This window comes from Arabidopsis lyrata, assembly GCF_000004255.2.
Source record: "Arabidopsis lyrata subsp. lyrata unplaced genomic scaffold ARALYscaffold_1, whole genome shotgun sequence".
Classification (NCBI taxonomy): Eukaryota; Viridiplantae; Streptophyta; class Magnoliopsida; order Brassicales; family Brassicaceae; genus Arabidopsis; species Arabidopsis lyrata.
The window spans coordinates 2325587-2340791 of record NW_003302555.1 but is presented as its reverse complement, the minus strand read 5'-3'; the positions used below and the strand labels follow the sequence as shown (position 1 = coordinate 2340791).

General features: G+C 38.8%; 6 protein-coding genes across 8 annotated transcripts; 4 read left to right on the top strand and 2 right to left on the bottom strand.

Moving 5' to 3' along the window:
* Positions 1-263: 263 nt before the first annotated feature.
* Positions 264-955, top strand: LOC9325670. The gene has a single exon (XM_021013341.1). It carries the CDS (start codon positions 598-600, stop codon positions 856-858), a length of 261 nt encoding a protein of 86 aa, XP_020869000.1. The 5' UTR covers positions 264-597; the 3' UTR covers positions 859-955.
* A 130-nt stretch (positions 956-1085) lies between these two features.
* On the bottom strand, positions 1086-5389 carry LOC9328406 (probable sugar phosphate/phosphate translocator At1g06470). 3 transcript variants are annotated; one of them, XM_021013338.1, is made up of 12 exons: positions 5252-5389; positions 4112-4716; positions 3857-4026; positions 3545-3630; positions 3387-3436; positions 3069-3136; positions 2810-2910; positions 2665-2677; positions 2373-2557; positions 2160-2246; positions 1507-1601; positions 1086-1403 (listed from the first exon to the last, which is right to left on the bottom strand). In XM_021013338.1, exons 2-12 carry the CDS (start codon positions 4381-4383, stop codon positions 1286-1288), a joined length of 1245 nt encoding a protein of 414 aa, XP_020868997.1. In that variant the 5' UTR covers positions 4384-4716; positions 5252-5389; the 3' UTR covers positions 1086-1285. The 3 variants fall into 3 exon arrangements, with proteins under 3 accessions (XP_020868997.1, XP_002889605.1, XP_020868999.1); XM_002889559.2 differs by having other exon boundaries at positions 1150-1403; positions 5248-5389; XM_021013340.1 differs by lacking the exon at positions 5252-5389 and adding an exon at positions 5021-5207 and having other exon boundaries at positions 1150-1403.
* A 72-nt stretch (positions 5390-5461) lies between these two features.
* LOC9325669 lies at positions 5462-7846 on the top strand. Its single transcript, XM_002892297.2, has 7 exons — positions 5462-5782; positions 6135-6257; positions 6388-6504; positions 6595-6787; positions 7030-7144; positions 7234-7398; positions 7626-7846. The coding sequence occupies exons 1-7, from the start codon at positions 5678-5680 to the stop codon at positions 7660-7662; spliced, it is 855 nt and encodes a 284-aa protein (XP_002892343.1). The 5' UTR covers positions 5462-5677; the 3' UTR covers positions 7663-7846.
* LOC9328405 (probable CCR4-associated factor 1 homolog 1) lies at positions 7765-9126 on the bottom strand. The gene has a single exon (XM_002889558.2). The coding sequence runs from the start codon at positions 8991-8993 to the stop codon at positions 7926-7928; it is 1068 nt and encodes a 355-aa protein (XP_002889604.1). The 5' UTR covers positions 8994-9126; the 3' UTR covers positions 7765-7925.
* A 602-nt stretch (positions 9127-9728) lies between these two features.
* LOC9328404 (protein ROOT PRIMORDIUM DEFECTIVE 1) lies at positions 9729-11851 on the top strand. Its single transcript, XM_002892296.2, has one exon. It carries the CDS (start codon positions 10209-10211, stop codon positions 11379-11381), a length of 1173 nt encoding a protein of 390 aa, XP_002892342.1. The 5' UTR covers positions 9729-10208; the 3' UTR covers positions 11382-11851.
* A 187-nt stretch (positions 11852-12038) lies between these two features.
* LOC9325668 (ATP-dependent zinc metalloprotease FTSH 8, chloroplastic) lies at positions 12039-15123 on the top strand. The gene is made up of 5 exons (XM_002892295.2): positions 12039-12236; positions 12654-13805; positions 13896-14209; positions 14286-14526; positions 14616-15123. The coding sequence occupies exons 2-5, from the start codon at positions 12654-12656 to the stop codon at positions 14964-14966; spliced, it is 2058 nt and encodes a 685-aa protein (XP_002892341.1). The 5' UTR covers positions 12039-12236; the 3' UTR covers positions 14967-15123.
* Positions 15124-15205: the final 82 nt, after the last annotated feature.

Genomic DNA, 15205 nt, shown 5'->3' with positions numbered 1-15205 from the left:
ACGAAAGAAAGATAACACTAAAAGCTAAAGGGTAAAAGCATAATTGATAATCTTTAAAAAGGGTAAAAGAACGGCTCTCTATATAATGTTACAAATTGTTGATAGAGACAAGTAGGATCACTTTTATGGTCGCAGACCTAAAGTTGACAAGCTGTTTTGCATCAAGCAAAAAAAAAAAAGAAAATATACCTAGTTCCTTACGACACTACATCATTACATGAATAATATTTGTTCAATACATGTGGCCCCTTCATATTAATTTGTAGCAACGTGGGAGAAACGACCGTTAGCATTGTCTTAGTGGATGTTTCTGGAGAAAAGCGAAACTGCTGGACCAACTTTACGAAAATACCGAAAATGACCCTACTTCCCTTCCACGGTTCCACCTTTCGCCAGCTATTTTTTCCTTTTCCTAAGAATAAAAGGTGAAGGGGCATCTCATTCCTTCTTCCACATTTGACAATAATACCCTCTCCTTCTCTAACCTATTCACAAAAGACAAAACTACCCCCGTCTCCTCTCCATAGTATAAGAATGCTGCACCGCGACATGACTATGTCTATGTATGTAGTAGAGAGAGAGAGAGGGACGTAGAGAATGAGAGTGATGATGAAGTGGGCGTCGTTGAAGAAGAAGAAGCAGCAACAAGAGGAGACGGCCAAAGAAACGCAAACATGGCAGCGATTAAGGAATCTGTTTTCTACGTCGTCTTCGTCGGCGAAGTGGAAGCGAGTGGAGATAATAATGGTGACAGAGATAGTAGACGGAGTAGTTTACAAAGTCATGTATGTAGTCGAAGCTCTTGTTCTCGTTTCGACGCTCTGCTTCTTCTACCTTTGTTGTGGATGCCACATCTGATCCTTCTTTTTATTTCTCTCATTATATTATTCTTTCCAATTCATATACTATACTGGGTTTAGTGTTAGCCTCAATTTTATACAAATAAGCTTAATTATACCATTATGTAGTCCTAGATTATAGTTTTTTAGGCTAATTCTTCAGTTTCGGCATTTGGACTCGTAGAGTTTAAGACTCTGTTATTCAATTTCTTGAGAAGATTAGAACAGAGACGACTCTCAAGAAAATGGGTTGTACAAAAGACATGTGAAATTTGTTCTTCTATCATTTTTAAGGCAGGGAAACATCAAATTTCGAATTCATCTGCCTTAAAAAAGTATTTGTATAGTATTTTCTCAAGGAAGGTCCACATGCTTCCACATTGATGATGTAACAGCCTAAAAGGGGTATACCAGATCATGTGATTGTAACCAAAAAAATAAAATCCTTAGGGACTATTTTCTTGATCATCCATCTCATCAAGAATCACATATTTTCCAGTCTGACTTGGAGCTTGTAACTGCGTCTCATCCTCTGTTTTGTGACCCTTTTGTAGTTTATCATATCTGACAAGACATCAAAAGCATATACCGGTTTCATCATGCAAATATGACATCGTATTCATTTATCAGCATATCAGATGTTTAAACAAAGAAGAGAGTTACTTACTTGTACCAGTTGAACAAACTGACACCAACCATAATAATCATCAGACCCACACCTTTCAGCCACGTAAATTCGTCGTGGAAGTAAAATACTGCAACCTGTAACAACACAATGAAGAAATACTCAACAGCAGCACTGATACATCATACAAATGTCTAGACAAACAAAAGTTGTCTGGATGTAGGCACATGTAGTTAAAGCACATCATAGTGAACGAGAGAAGCCAATTCTACAGACATTACTTCTGTCTCATCAGTCTCCCTTTTGTAAACAATTATTGACCTATAACAACATCGTAAGGCCAGACATGAACTATAATCCATCCTATGAAGCGTACTCCAAGCAAGTGTGTCTATTTATATGGCATATGACCAATATAGTCTCACCATCTTAAGATAGCAGTCTCTTGTCTAGAACATCACCGCAAGGTTTCAATCGAATATAGTTCAGACTTTCTTGCTTAAGAATAGAAGGAAATCAGAACTTACAATCTAGACCTCATCAGTTAGATCACCCTTTTCATGAAAAAACTCAGTTTAACTTAATCTTACGAATATATAACTGGTGAATTAAGACACGCATGAAGTTATAAACTTATAATAATATCTGAAACATATTACTAAACATTCCAAAAAGTTTAAGAATATAGCACATACCACTATGGTGACAGCCTCTTTAACAACACCCGCTATTGTGACGGTTACAGCACTGGTTACGGAAACAAGGACATACTCTGTCAAAACCTGAAACAAAATATTAAATAGTGAGCATGGAAGACTGATCAGATACGAAACTAGAGTTTCAAAAGATGCTTCAACCTCCACATATCAAGAAAAGTTCACTCTTACATAAGATTAGTAAATGCTCACCATACAAAAAGCCAGTGCTCCGCCAAAAAGCATCAAAAAACAAGTTCGAGCAAAATGTGCTCCACTATCAAAGTATTTGTTGTCTCTAAATTCACTCCATGGATCCAGAAGGAGAGAAAGAAGACCAGTCACTATCGCCATCACTGGTGCCACACAGCTCATGAAAATGAATGGATTTTTCAGGCCTAGATAAACAAAACAAAAAATGTATAAATTTATCTATAGGTCTTGTGACTTGTAAGAAACTAAGAACGACAATTATAGATTTGAAAACACCACGAGCAGAACCCACCAAAGGTTTCTTTCTACACATCATGTTGTCATCAGGATGAACCAAAACATTGGAAGACAAAAACCACAAAAAGTAAAGGTAAAGAGTTAATATATAAAGATCCAATTTATGTTTGACAGAAATTAAACTGAGTTAAATAATTTACCTGCAAAAGAACTTGTGTCATACACCAGCGGAAACCAGACATGACAGCAGCAAGCATGACAAAAACGAAACCCCAAAACTCAAATTCTGTCTCCTTTGCAACTGGATGCAAGTAAATATACTTGATGGTGAGAAAATAACAAGTTTATTGGCTTTGATTTAGGAAAAAAATCAACTAAAAACTTCTAGATAGATATTGTAGCAAACAGGTGGAAGAACAATGGAGTACAAAGCAATACAAATGACGAATGAAAACATACCTGTTAACAACACTCCTGCTGAGATCACTGAAATAATGCCAAAAAGTTTCAGGCTTGGAGACTCCAGCCTTACAAGAGAAATATTGTCTCAGAATAACACATCAAACAAAAATGATAGAAATACTCCATGATGAAGCAGCATTAAATTAATGAGATAATAAATGTATGTGTATACAAAAATTACTGCATCGACCGCTAAGAATGTGGAGAAGAAGCAAAACTGATAGGAAGTTTTAACTAGAGCTATAGTCTACCATCGATAAAATTGTAAAGTACAAATCAGGATAAATAAACAAACAATCGTGATGTATAAAGCACCTGAAGGCAAAAGCAAACAGAAGAAGAAATATTGGGGCTGCAGATTTGCACTGCAAATGAAAAAAACACATGAATATCATTAGATAAGTCTCACCTTGTTTCACCCGCAAATTCCTAAGAAGTTGCATAGACCTACCACAGTATATAAAATAACTAACCATTGTTGCAAATGTAACCGATATGAAGACAAGTGACTCATTACTTAGGTTTATATCCATAGCAGTTCCAAGCGCTGTTGGTACAACTGTGAAAGGGACAGTCCATGTGGGTCATCAGTTTATGCAAATTCAATCTATTCAACTTTCGAAAAACTGAAACAGGAATAAAACAAGAAATCCTCCTCTCTCGTTCTCACTAAATACTGTAGATGATAATGGCATTGCATAAGTTGCAGAAAGTTCTCAGTACTATGTAGTGAATACAAAGTAGAAAGTAATGGCTAAAGGAATGCCCTGGTTTTGTTAGTTTACCTCTAACGAAATAGTCTCTCCATGATATGGTAACATCAGGTTGAAATCTCCCCGACCAATACCATGTTATCATCTTTGATAAAACAGCTTGAATAGAAAAGTGAATGGTATTCATTAATAAGGGAGCAGGAAATTTCCCTAAATCATCTCCTAAGAGAGTTTTGTTGTACCTAGAAAATAAGCAAGCAAATTAAATGCTAGTTGTAAGGAATTAAAGGAAGAAAAAGAAAACGTTAGTCGCAAAGACATACTTACAGAGTCAAAAATGTGCTGAAAGTGTACCATACAAGTATAAAGAACAGTGTTTTAAGCACGTCAGCAGGAGAGATATCCGTTTTTGACGCTTTAGGCAATGTTTCGAGGTTATCACCGGAACTGTAACCAACATCAAAACTTCTGGAGCCGTTTGTCTCCTTCCCGGTCTCATTTTCAATATCAAACGGCTCTAAAACCTGTTCTCTGTCTACATCTACCTGATTGGATATAGCTTCTATTGTACCACCACGGAGCTGCACTCTTTGCTCCATCAATAATCTCAACTCACCAGCAAACCTTTTTGGCTTCCATTCGCAGACCACTCTGACAAAGCATGCGATCTAGTAATCACAGCCTTTATTTACTCAACAGGGATTTTGAAAAATACGAGTACCCCTTGTGATGGACAGCTTCCTTGCTTGGGAATTTCAAGGAAGAAAGTTTTATCTTTGACACAATGGTCACGATATTCGCATATGTTCAAATGGTTCAGTGCCCAACTCCCTCTCGCATATCCCAGGGGGCTAACTGAATTCAGAGAAGGTAGGAACCTAAGATGTTGGCGAACTTGCAATGCAATTCTCTGGAACTACTTGACGCTTGACCTAGAATCACAAACACAAGCTTAAGCAAGTCAAGATTTCGGTGAGAAATTCTTGAGGAGTAAGTGGAAAGCAAAGCAAGCAAGCACACAAGAGCCACATTTCAATCAAGGCAAGCTTCTAATACGCCGATGCGAAGACTCAAACAAAACATCTTCAAACCGAATGAAAAGAAGCCACATTTAATCTGATAAGAACCAAAAGAGTTCATCGACAGAAAAAATTTGAATACGTAACGATTCTTTAACAGGGCCGCTTCAAGAACAGACTAATACGTCACTGGAACCTAGAAAAAACAAACACGTACAGAGAAGGAAACCAATACGAATGAATCTGAGTTTCAAGAAATCAGATGAAATGCGAAAGAAGATCCAAATCAGGAAAAGCTCAATGATTCGGAGCTCAAAGAGAACTCCTCTCAATCTGGATCGGGAGTGAGCTCAAAATTCAGAGATTCAAAGCTATCGAACGCGGACTATGGAATCAGCAAATAGGGGCAAATAAAAATTTCGCAAGATTGGAAGAGAGAAAGACCTACGAAGAGAGAAGAATCGGCTTGTTGGATCTAATCGGAGTCGCAGCAACCGCTGGTTGTTGGAGTTTGGTGATTTTTTACGAAATCATTACCGCTCGGAGTCTCTGCAATGCAACTTGCGTTTTACCTTTACACTACACAGATTATATTATTTTCACAAGAATTAATAATTTCCATTTTTAATGGAGTTCTCGCTAATTTTTTTTATTTTTTGCGTTTTGGAGAAAAAATATTGAACAAAAAAAAAAAAAAACGGGTCGTTGTCATTCTTGTCCGTTTCCCCGGAAGAAAAAAAATCTTTAATCATCTTCGAGAAGATATTTTCAAATCCAGCGCGCGAAGTTAAAGCCACTCATTATTTCATCAATCCTGTGTCCTCTCACTCGCTCCTCCTTCTCTCTTTCTCTCCACCGATCGAAGAAATCAGAGATGGAGCATGAATCTATCACCGCTCGACGCAGGCTCGCTGCCGTCGCCGCTCACTTCCCGCCAACCAGTTACGATCCCGCCTCCACCGCATCTCTCGTCCCCTTGGTATTTCCCTTCTCTCTCTCTCTCTGAATTTCGTTCTTCTAGGTTTCTTCAACTTCGTGAACTTCTTTACTCGTTAGATGGTTTCTTTTTTCTTTCTGATCTCGTATATTGAACGATCTCGAATCTCGCTGTGAATTTACTTGCAAAATTGCATCAGATCGACCAAGTACAAGAGGGATTTATATAATAGGAACAGTTAGTCTGATTCCTTTGGACTTAAACCTTGGTTTATTTCAGAGGTGTTACAATGGAAAGCTGATATGCTTTTTGTAGTTGATTCTGCCTCAAATAGGTTGGTTCACTGTTTCCTTTATTTTGGTCTAATGGATCTCTTATTCGTGTGATGCCTCAGAACTGTAGCAGCAGTTTGAACTCTGTCATCCAAAGGTGTGACAACAAAATCTCTTTCGCCCGGCAAGCATCATCTGAACAGGGTTTCTTTATGAGGCAAGCTTCACCCGATGATGTCCTTGAGGTACCATAAGTTCTTGATTAGGTTTTTGAAGTTCCTTCTTCTCTGGTGTCTATAATTAGTTAAAGGAGTCATATCTGCAATGTACATATGCCCACATCATTAACCTCTTTTGCCACTTGTCATGATTCAGAACTTAGGCATGAATTTGAAGAACTCTGTCATTAGAAGGGGTGACAACAGGCTGTATTTTGCTCGGCAAGCATCTTCTGCACAGGGTTTTTTTATGAGACAGGCTTCTACTAATGAGGTACCATTATATTCCTTATTATTATTTTTTGAAGTTTCTCTTGTCTTCTATACTTCTATAAAAGAGAACTGATTCAAAATGTTTTGCCAGAGGACCATACCACAGGATGCTGCATCTACCAAGTGTTCTGCGACCAAAACAACTGGCTTTGATTCTTCTTCCCCTGCGTACGCTGCACCACACTTTTCTAAGCCTGCAAAAGAGGAGTTCGTTTTTCCTTCTGTATCACCAAATCTGCGAAAGGAAAGGCCTAAGCTTGTTCTTCCTAAGTTAGCCAATTTAGGTACGAATACAAATATAGGATACCAGATGCATTTCACTCCAATTACACCACTTTTCTAATCCTATAACCTGATACTTTTATTAGAGAACTCAAATGTTTTCTGAAGTTTACAAACACACAATTATTGTCAGCTATCACTAATAAAGGTGGTTTCTCACCAGCCTTGATCTACAGGAACTAGCAACCTTACTTCAAACAAAGGAACATGAGAACTTATAGAACTTTTTTCTTTTCTTTTGCAGGTACTGTTTGGTCTCCGAGATCGAATGTTGCTGAATCCGAACACAGCTATGTTGTGGCAATAGAGCTACCAGGGGCCAGTATCAATGATATAAGAGTGGAGGTCGACAACATAAAGTAACTGATACGCATTTTTTCAATCTGTTCCCATTACTAACACACTTAAAATGCATTGTGTAACAAAGGTGCTTACCGTTCTGCTGCAGCTTGACTGTGACAGGTAGACGCACATCTATCTGTCAAAAAGTTGATGCAGGCACCAAAGCTTCAATCCTTGGATATCATAAGCAAGAAATACTACAAGGACCATTCAAAGTTTCCTGGCCACTCCCCAGCAATGTGAACAAGGATAATGTCTCCGCTGAATTTATGTAAGTAAAAGCTATACTTATCTAATAATCCAACCGTATTTACAATAATTCTCCTTAAAACTTTCAATACTAGAGTTCATATGATAGATTCTGTCTAAAAAGTAGTGGTTTTCGAATCCAATTTTAAATCTTAGTGCCAGTCAGTCATTATCTTGAATTAGTTAGATATAGTTTAGCAAGTTTTATAGAGAGCACTAACATCCAATTTATTATTGCGTTTGGAACAGGGATGGGATTCTGAGAATAGTTATTCCAAAGCTTTGAGGGTTCATCGTTCTGGAGACATATATAGATACGGGCAACATTGTGTGGAAAAGAAAAAATCAATCTTGAAGAAAGATATGTAAAATAGTTTGGTCTTTTATATATCACAGATTGCAGACAGGTATTACTCAAAGTAAGCCATGTAAACAATCCATAAATATATAAAATAAAGTCTTCATTACTACTACCAAAAGCCAGAAAAGAAAAAGGAAAAAGAAAAAGCTCAGAGGCATCTAATCATCCTAAAGCTGGGAAATCTCAATCTACTCAACTACATAGCAAGCATTATTATTGTAATAATTAGGAACCGGTCCAAGATAATCAACTGCAGCAGATGGCGTCTGAGACGGGTATGCAAAAGTGTTTGCAGGTAGATGAGTAAGCTGCACATACGTACCGGTAGCATTGCAGAACGCCCAAGGGGCAGCTGAAGGATGGTAGGAGACAAGCTGAGGCTGCTCATAGTTTCGGACATATCCATTATGGAACACAGGATATGAAGCTACATTCTGCTGACACATCAAAGGAACAGGCTCAGGCGCAGGGGCGGCAACGAGGTTTCTTTTCCCAATTCCATAGATCAATCCTCTAGCAAATCTGGAATCTTCATAGACTTGTTTGAGCTTGATGAAGACAAGTGCAGTCATTAAGCTGTCTGAACCAGCGTGGTGTGCTCTTCCGACCCGAGTGATCTGAAGCAGCTGGGCTAGTTTGCTTAACCCGAGGTGTTCACCGAGCCCTTCACAGAATCCAGCCATGACCTTGGTGTCATAAACTTGACCGAACACTTTGACAACCTCTGTTGCAAACTCTCCGTGAGTCTCTGGTAGCTTCCCATTGTTGAGGATACTCAAGAAGTAAGCGAAATCGTAAGCTCCTTGAAAGGTGACGAACTCAACGTGTTTCTGAGATCGAAACACAGTCATAAGCTTTGGGAAAAACCCGTAGCCGAACATATCAACTCCTTCGTCTCTAATCTTCTGCAAATCCAAACCATGTCTCCTCAAAAATTCGATCGAAATCTCGTTGCGTGTGTCAGATGGGTCGCCGAAATTGGAGAAGTTAATCTCCCAAACGCCACCGATCTCTCCCTTGGCGTTGAAAAGAGTGAAACCACACTGGATCAGTTTGGTGTTTTCGACATTACCTTTCATGGCTCTGTAACATTCGTCGCTAGAGGAATCGAAATAAGTACGGAAAATAATGCCAGGGTACTCTGTATCGAAAGCGATGAGTGGGAATCTCTTGAGACATTCCTCCATACGAGCCATCTCTTCATCGACGTTGCTTCTCCATACTCTCCTCGCTATCGGTTGATGAATCTCGTTCATGATGATGAGTTCTGCAGAAGAAAATTAGGGTTTTTTTCTTAGGAGGGAGAGGCATGAATACGAGAAGTCTTTTGTTTGCTTGATTGAGAGAGCATTAGGGTTCTTTGTAAAAAAAAAAAAAAAGAGTATTTATCCTTTTCTTAAATAAAATTCGGTGTACCTGAGTTTCCTTTTTTCTCGGATTTTGTTTTAATTAATTAAGATGTTTAACATACATAGCTTAAGCTAATAGCTTGCTCTCCAATTAATTTCAACGCTGTGTTGATCGTGTAATCGTATCTGGGCGGTTTATATTCGCTTTAATTTTTCTTTTTAACTTTTGTTAAATTTAAATTTTAGAAATTATCTTTTCTTTTTTCTTTCGTTAAAAGTCTTGAAATTCTTGTTTTTACCTTTTTTCCCCTAATTTATTTATGGCAACATTGATTTATGGAAAAAAAAAAAAAAGGGAATTAAGGGGTACATCTCTTTTACTTTTTTATCCTCTTTTTTAAACAATTCATAAATGGCAATTATCTTTTTCATCCCCAAAAAAGTAAATTATACTCAATAGATAATGGCAAAACTGCCAATATACAAATTAGACTAATTTGTAAATGAGATCAATTAGTGTTAACTTTTTATTTTAAACATTTTTTTTTAATCAAACAATCATAAATGATATAAGAACTTGACACTAATTATAGAAATCGCATCATACCATTTTAATTCTTTGCAAGTCAAAAAACTTTTATCTACTCGAGCATTTGTAAAAAAAAAAAAAACTTTTTAAAATTTATAGTATTAGAAATTTATCCATAAGGACCATAACATTAAAATGATTTTTATAAATTAACTTTATTATCTATCCTATCAAAAATTTTGATATCAAACTATTATGTAGTAGGCTAAACTATTATTCTATCAAGTTTTGGTATATTAGTTTGAATGAATTTTGTAGCGGTACGAGTAACTGCTAATTCGTTTATCACTTGGCTTATATATGTGTGGTTATATACTTATAGAGGTGTTTGGGACATGATTATACAAAGGTCCATATAATTCTTCTACTTCATTTTCGGTTCGTTTCACAGAGGCAATATTGGTCAGAAGTTTCGTTTTTTTTTTCTTGATGCCCGTAAGGTGTTCGATATAATTCCGCAGAGAGAGTGGGTATTACAGCAACGTTGTCGAACGCGGGAACCCAAGATAGCTCCATAAACTCTTTGAGATAGTATGAGGTTCCTCCTCATGAGATCAATTCTGATTCACCCTTGTGGTGGCTCCATCATCAATGCCCGATCAACGACTACCTCTGCTCAATATGTAGCTTCCAGATCAAGAGACCCTGTTTTCGAGAAGCTCATGGACAAATACAAGAACCTTCTCAAGGTCATTGCCATACAAGACCTTATCCTCGCCAATCCAACAGCTGATCCTCCCTCTCTATCCATTGACTTTCTCTCCAGGCTCTCCCAGAAGCTCCACCTTAACCGTGGCGCCGCTTCTTTTTTAAGAAAATATCCTCACATCTTTCATGTCTTGTATGATCCTGTGAAAGCTGAGCCCTTTTGCAGGTTAACTGATGTAGCCTTGGAGATTTCTCGCCAAGAGGCTTTGGCTATCACTGCTACTCTGTCTCTTGTTGTTGACCGGTTGGTTAGGCTCTTGTCTATGTCCATATCAAAGTCCATCCCGCTTCGTGCGGTTTTCAAGGTTTGGAGAGAACTTGGGCTCCCAGATGATTTTGAGGACTCTGTGATATCAAAGAACCCTCATCTTTTTAAGCTTAGTGATGGTCATGAACCCAATACCCATATCTTAGAGCTGGTTCAAGAAGAAGATAAAAGACTGGAATTTGAGGCCGCGGTTGAGAAATGGAGGGTGGTTGAGTGTTCTAAGGAGGACTGCTGTGTCGAGAGAACTGAACTCCAGTTTAGTTTCAAACATAGTTACCCACCAGGAATGAGACTGAGCAAGACCTTTAAGGCTAAAGTTAAGGAATGGCAGAGGCTGCCTTATGTAGGGCCATACGAGGACATGGCTGGTAAGAAAAAGAACAGATCCGGAGTGATGGGAATAGAGAAAAGAGCGGTTGCGATTGCTCACGAGTTTCTCAGTCTGACTGTAGAGAAGATGGTGGAGGTAGAGAAGATCAGCCATTTCAGAAAATGTTTTGGGATTGATTTGAACATAAGAGATTTGTTCTTAGATCACCCGGGCATGTTTTATATGTCAACTAAAGGGAAAAGACACACTGTGTTTCTCAGAGAGGCTTATGAAAGAGGACGTTTGATAGATCCAAATCCTGTTTACGACGCGAGGAGGAAGCTTCTTGACCTTGTTCTCTTGGGACGCCATGCTGCGTTATCAGAATCTGGGAGCACTAGTATGTGTGAACAAGAATGAATTCAGATGAGTCTAAGCTATGCAATCTTCCATATCACAACCTGTGAGGTGTATGAGACACTTGACACTTGAGTGATGAGATCCACCAGAGAGATGAGATCCACCAAGAATCAGGTAATCTTGAACATCTCTAGCTGCATAGCCATTGAGGAAAGACAGTATAAGATAAGCATTGTTTCTGTGGCGTTTGTCCGATTTTCGGATTAATTGTCTTGCTCACAAGCAAAAGCTCAAGATAATAAGTAAGCAGGAAAAGCGAGTGAGTTGATGTATAAGTGAGTACTTACTTGGATCAAAAGTTGTATACGAAACCAATGTAGTAGTAAACTGTCTTTGTTGGTTATGTCGACAGAAAGTTAGAAACTAGTATCCAAACTCAATACGTCTTCTTTCTTTGGATTTTGCTTGGTTGCTAATTGCTTCATGTGGCTTTCCTTGTTCTACTAAAACTCTCATTATTTTTGTTGTTATATTTTTTTTACTTTGACATGTTAATTTTATAGAAAATAAAATGTTCTTTTTGTTAAATTGGAATATAACCTTGCAATCTTTTTCATTTATCATTTACAGGGGTCTAGATTAGAAGGTAAATTATAATGTAAAAATTTTGATTGAAATATTATAATTTTTGAAAGATGTTTAAACTTTAAAGATTGTTTTAGTGAAAAAAATGGTTAGGGAAAAATGTGACAGAGAATAATGAGTGAAAATAGAAAAGCGTGAGGCCATTGAAAGGAAGCCACGTAAGGTGTTGGGAACCACATCTCTTGTCTTCAAAGATATACCACGCTTCATTCTCTTCTCCAGACACAATCTCCTTCTCTCTCTTTCTCTTCTTCTGCCAAATTTCCCCAGGTGCGTTTCACTCTTAGCTCATTCTGTGTAATCTCAAATCGTTTGATGATAAAAAAATTTTCTTTGAAAAATCGGTCTTCTTGTTGCATGATTCTTACTACCTCGGTTTTGTTCAGCAAGTCTATTTGTCTTTATTTGTTTTCTTCTTAATTTGACTTGAGGAATGTCGAGTAATGGTGGATTCATGTGTTGAAACGGAGATTAATTTATATCCAATGGCAATTTCAATAGATTTTTTTTTCTTGGAGCATAAAAAAGTTCCAATCTTTGTTCATATGCGTCGCTAATGGTCGCTCATGTTGATTATACTGTTACCATAAACTTGCATGTTGTTAAAGGTCTCGTTTTTGTTTGGTTGTTCTTCGTTCAGACATCATTTTTTTTGTTCACGCCATGGCTTTGTAATCGTCTGTGCAGATGGCTGCTTCATCAGCTTGTCTTATTGGGAGCGGATTATCTGTCTACACAACCAAACAGAGGTCTCAAAAGCTTGGGCTTGATAGGGCATCTAAAGTTACAGTTGTGAAGGCTTCTTTGGATGAGAAGAAACATGAAGGAAGAAGAGGTTTCTTTAAACTCTTACTAGGAAACGCTGCAGCTGGAGTGGGTTTGCTTGCAAGTGGAAACGCAAATGCAGACGAACAAGGACAAGGGGTTTCTTCTTCTAGGATGTCTTATTCTAGGTTCCTAGAGTATTTAGACAAGGGAAGGGTTGAGAAAGTAGATTTGTATGAGAATGGGACTATAGCTATTGTGGAGGCTGTTTCTCCTGAGTTGGGTAACCGGATTCAGCGTGTACGTGTGCAGCTACCTGGATTGAGTCAGGAGCTTCTCCAGAAGTTGAGGGCAAAGAATATTGATTTTGCAGCACATAATGCTCAGGAAGACCAAGGTTCTCCGTTACTCAACTTGATTGGGAATCTTGCATTCCCGGTTATTTTGATTGGCGGTTTATTCCTTCTATCGAGAAGGTCCTCTGGTGGAATGGGTGGCCCTGGTGGCCCTGGCTTCCCACTCCAAATTGGTCAGTCGAAAGCAAAGTTTCAGATGGAACCAAACACTGGTGTAACTTTTGATGATGTTGCTGGAGTCGACGAAGCCAAGCAGGATTTCATGGAAGTGGTGGAGTTTCTGAAGAAGCCTGAGAGGTTCACTGCAGTTGGTGCCCGGATCCCCAAAGGTGTTCTCCTTGTTGGTCCTCCTGGTACTGGGAAAACCCTGCTGGCAAAAGCCATTGCTGGTGAAGCCGGTGTGCCCTTCTTTTCCATCTCGGGTTCTGAGTTTGTTGAGATGTTTGTCGGTGTTGGTGCCTCAAGAGTCCGCGATCTTTTCAAAAAAGCCAAAGAAAATGCTCCATGCATTGTTTTCGTGGATGAAATAGATGCTGTTGGTAGGCAAAGAGGAACTGGAATTGGTGGAGGTAATGATGAAAGAGAACAGACCCTTAATCAGCTCCTGACTGAGATGGATGGTTTTGAGGGTAACACTGGTGTTATCGTAGTGGCTGCAACCAACAGAGCAGACATTCTTGACTCCGCTTTGCTAAGGCCAGGGCGGTTTGACCGGCAGGTATATATTTGATTAGAATGCCATGTGTCTGTGACTTTCCATTGATCCTCTTTATTGCTGGTTGCTTAGCGTGTGTTATTGTTGATGCAGGTGTCTGTTGACGTTCCAGACGTTAAGGGAAGAACAGATATACTCAAGGTTCACTCCGGTAATAAGAAATTTGACAATGGTGTTTCACTTGAAGTAATAGCCATGAGAACGCCTGGATTTAGCGGAGCTGATCTTGCAAACCTCTTGAACGAGGCTGCCATATTGGCCGGCCGCCGTGGAAAGACTGCAATATCATCAAAAGAGATTGATGACTCAATTGACAGAATTGTAGCTGGCATGGAAGGAACAGTCATGACAGATGGAAAGAGCAAAAGCTTGGTTGCTTACCATGAAGTTGGCCATGCCGTATGTGGGTAAGTCAGAATCAGATTAGATTGCATGTGTGTGGTATCAAGAGCCTAGTTTGAATTTCATTATTTGTCCTCGCAGAACATTGACTCCAGGACATGATGCTGTCCAAAAGGTCACGTTGATACCACGAGGCCAGGCAAGAGGTCTGACTTGGTTCATTCCCTCAGATGACCCAACTCTAATCTCCAAACAGCAGCTCTTTGCAAGAATTGTTGGTGGACTCGGTGGTAGAGCCGCTGAAGAAGTCATCTTTGGTGAGCCCGAGGTGACTACTGGTGCAGTTAGTGACTTACAACAGATCACCGGTTTGGCTAAGCAGGTATCTACTACAGTCCCAGCTTCAGTATTTTTTTTCTGTTATCCTAAACTAGGGAATGAAATTGACAGTATATGATCATCTACTTGCAGATGGTGACAACATTTGGGATGTCTGAAATTGGACCATGGTCGCTAATGGATTCATCGGCTCAAAGCGATGTCATTATGAGGATGATGGCAAGAAACTCAATGTCTGAGAAGCTTGCAAATGATATAGATACAGCGGTGAAGACATTATCAGACAAAGCATACGAGATAGCTTTAAGCCACATTAGAAACAATCGTGAAGCCATGGACAAGATTGTTGAAATACTTCTTGAGAAAGAGACAATGTCAGGCGATGAATTCCGAGCAGTCCTATCTGAATTCACAGAAATCCCACCTGAAAACCGTGTTGCTTCTTCAACATCCACATCAACACCGACACCAGCGTCTGTCTGAGTAAGAGACCTTTGAATCTCTGTGTATATTATCTTGAGATACTTCCCCATACTGTGTAACAAGTACATCTTAATTTGCCTAGTTGGAGTATATATATTCGATATACGCGACCTTATTTCAAACTCAACCATAATGGTTAAAAGTTTAGATTCAGCAATGCATAGTCATACATAGACTAATGGTGAAATTACTAGTCCTGATTCCTGAAATAAGCTGCAAGAGACTTGACACAAAACTGA

Excerpts from the sequence above, each read along its gene's own strand:
- LOC9328404 (XM_002892296.2), top strand. The coding sequence starts at position 10,209 with ATGAGGTTCCTCCTCATGAGATCAATTCTGATTCACCCTTGTGGTGGC.
- LOC9325669 (XM_002892297.2), top strand. The coding sequence starts at position 5,678 with ATGGAGCATGAATCTATCACCGCTCGACGCAGGCTCGCTGCCGTCGCC. Across the intron at positions 7,145-7,233 it reads GTGGAGGTCGACAACATAAA|CTTGACTGTGACAGGTAGAC; the intron begins GTAACTGATACG and ends GTTCTGCTGCAG. Across the intron at positions 7,399-7,625 it reads AATGTCTCCGCTGAATTTAT|GGATGGGATTCTGAGAATAG; the intron begins GTAAGTAAAAGC and ends CGTTTGGAACAG.
- LOC9328406 (XM_021013338.1), bottom strand. The coding sequence starts at position 4,383 with ATGGAGCAAAGAGTGCAGCTCCGTGGTGGTACAATAGAAGCTATATCC. Across the intron at positions 2,911-3,068 it reads AGCAGGAGTGTTGTTAACAG|TTGCAAAGGAGACAGAATTT; the intron begins GTATGTTTTCAT and ends ACTTGCATCCAG. Across the intron at positions 2,247-2,372 it reads GAGCACTGGCTTTTTGTATG|GTTTTGACAGAGTATGTCCT; the intron begins GTGAGCATTTAC and ends ATTTTGTTTCAG.
- LOC9328405 (XM_002889558.2), bottom strand. The coding sequence starts at position 8,993 with ATGAACGAGATTCATCAACCGATAGCGAGGAGAGTATGGAGAAGCAAC.
- LOC9325670 (XM_021013341.1), top strand. The coding sequence starts at position 598 with ATGAGAGTGATGATGAAGTGGGCGTCGTTGAAGAAGAAGAAGCAGCAA.
- LOC9325668 (XM_002892295.2), top strand. The coding sequence starts at position 12,654 with ATGGCTGCTTCATCAGCTTGTCTTATTGGGAGCGGATTATCTGTCTAC. Across the intron at positions 13,806-13,895 it reads CAGGGCGGTTTGACCGGCAG|GTGTCTGTTGACGTTCCAGA; the intron begins GTATATATTTGA and ends TTGTTGATGCAG. Across the intron at positions 14,210-14,285 it reads GTTGGCCATGCCGTATGTGG|AACATTGACTCCAGGACATG; the intron begins GTAAGTCAGAAT and ends TTGTCCTCGCAG.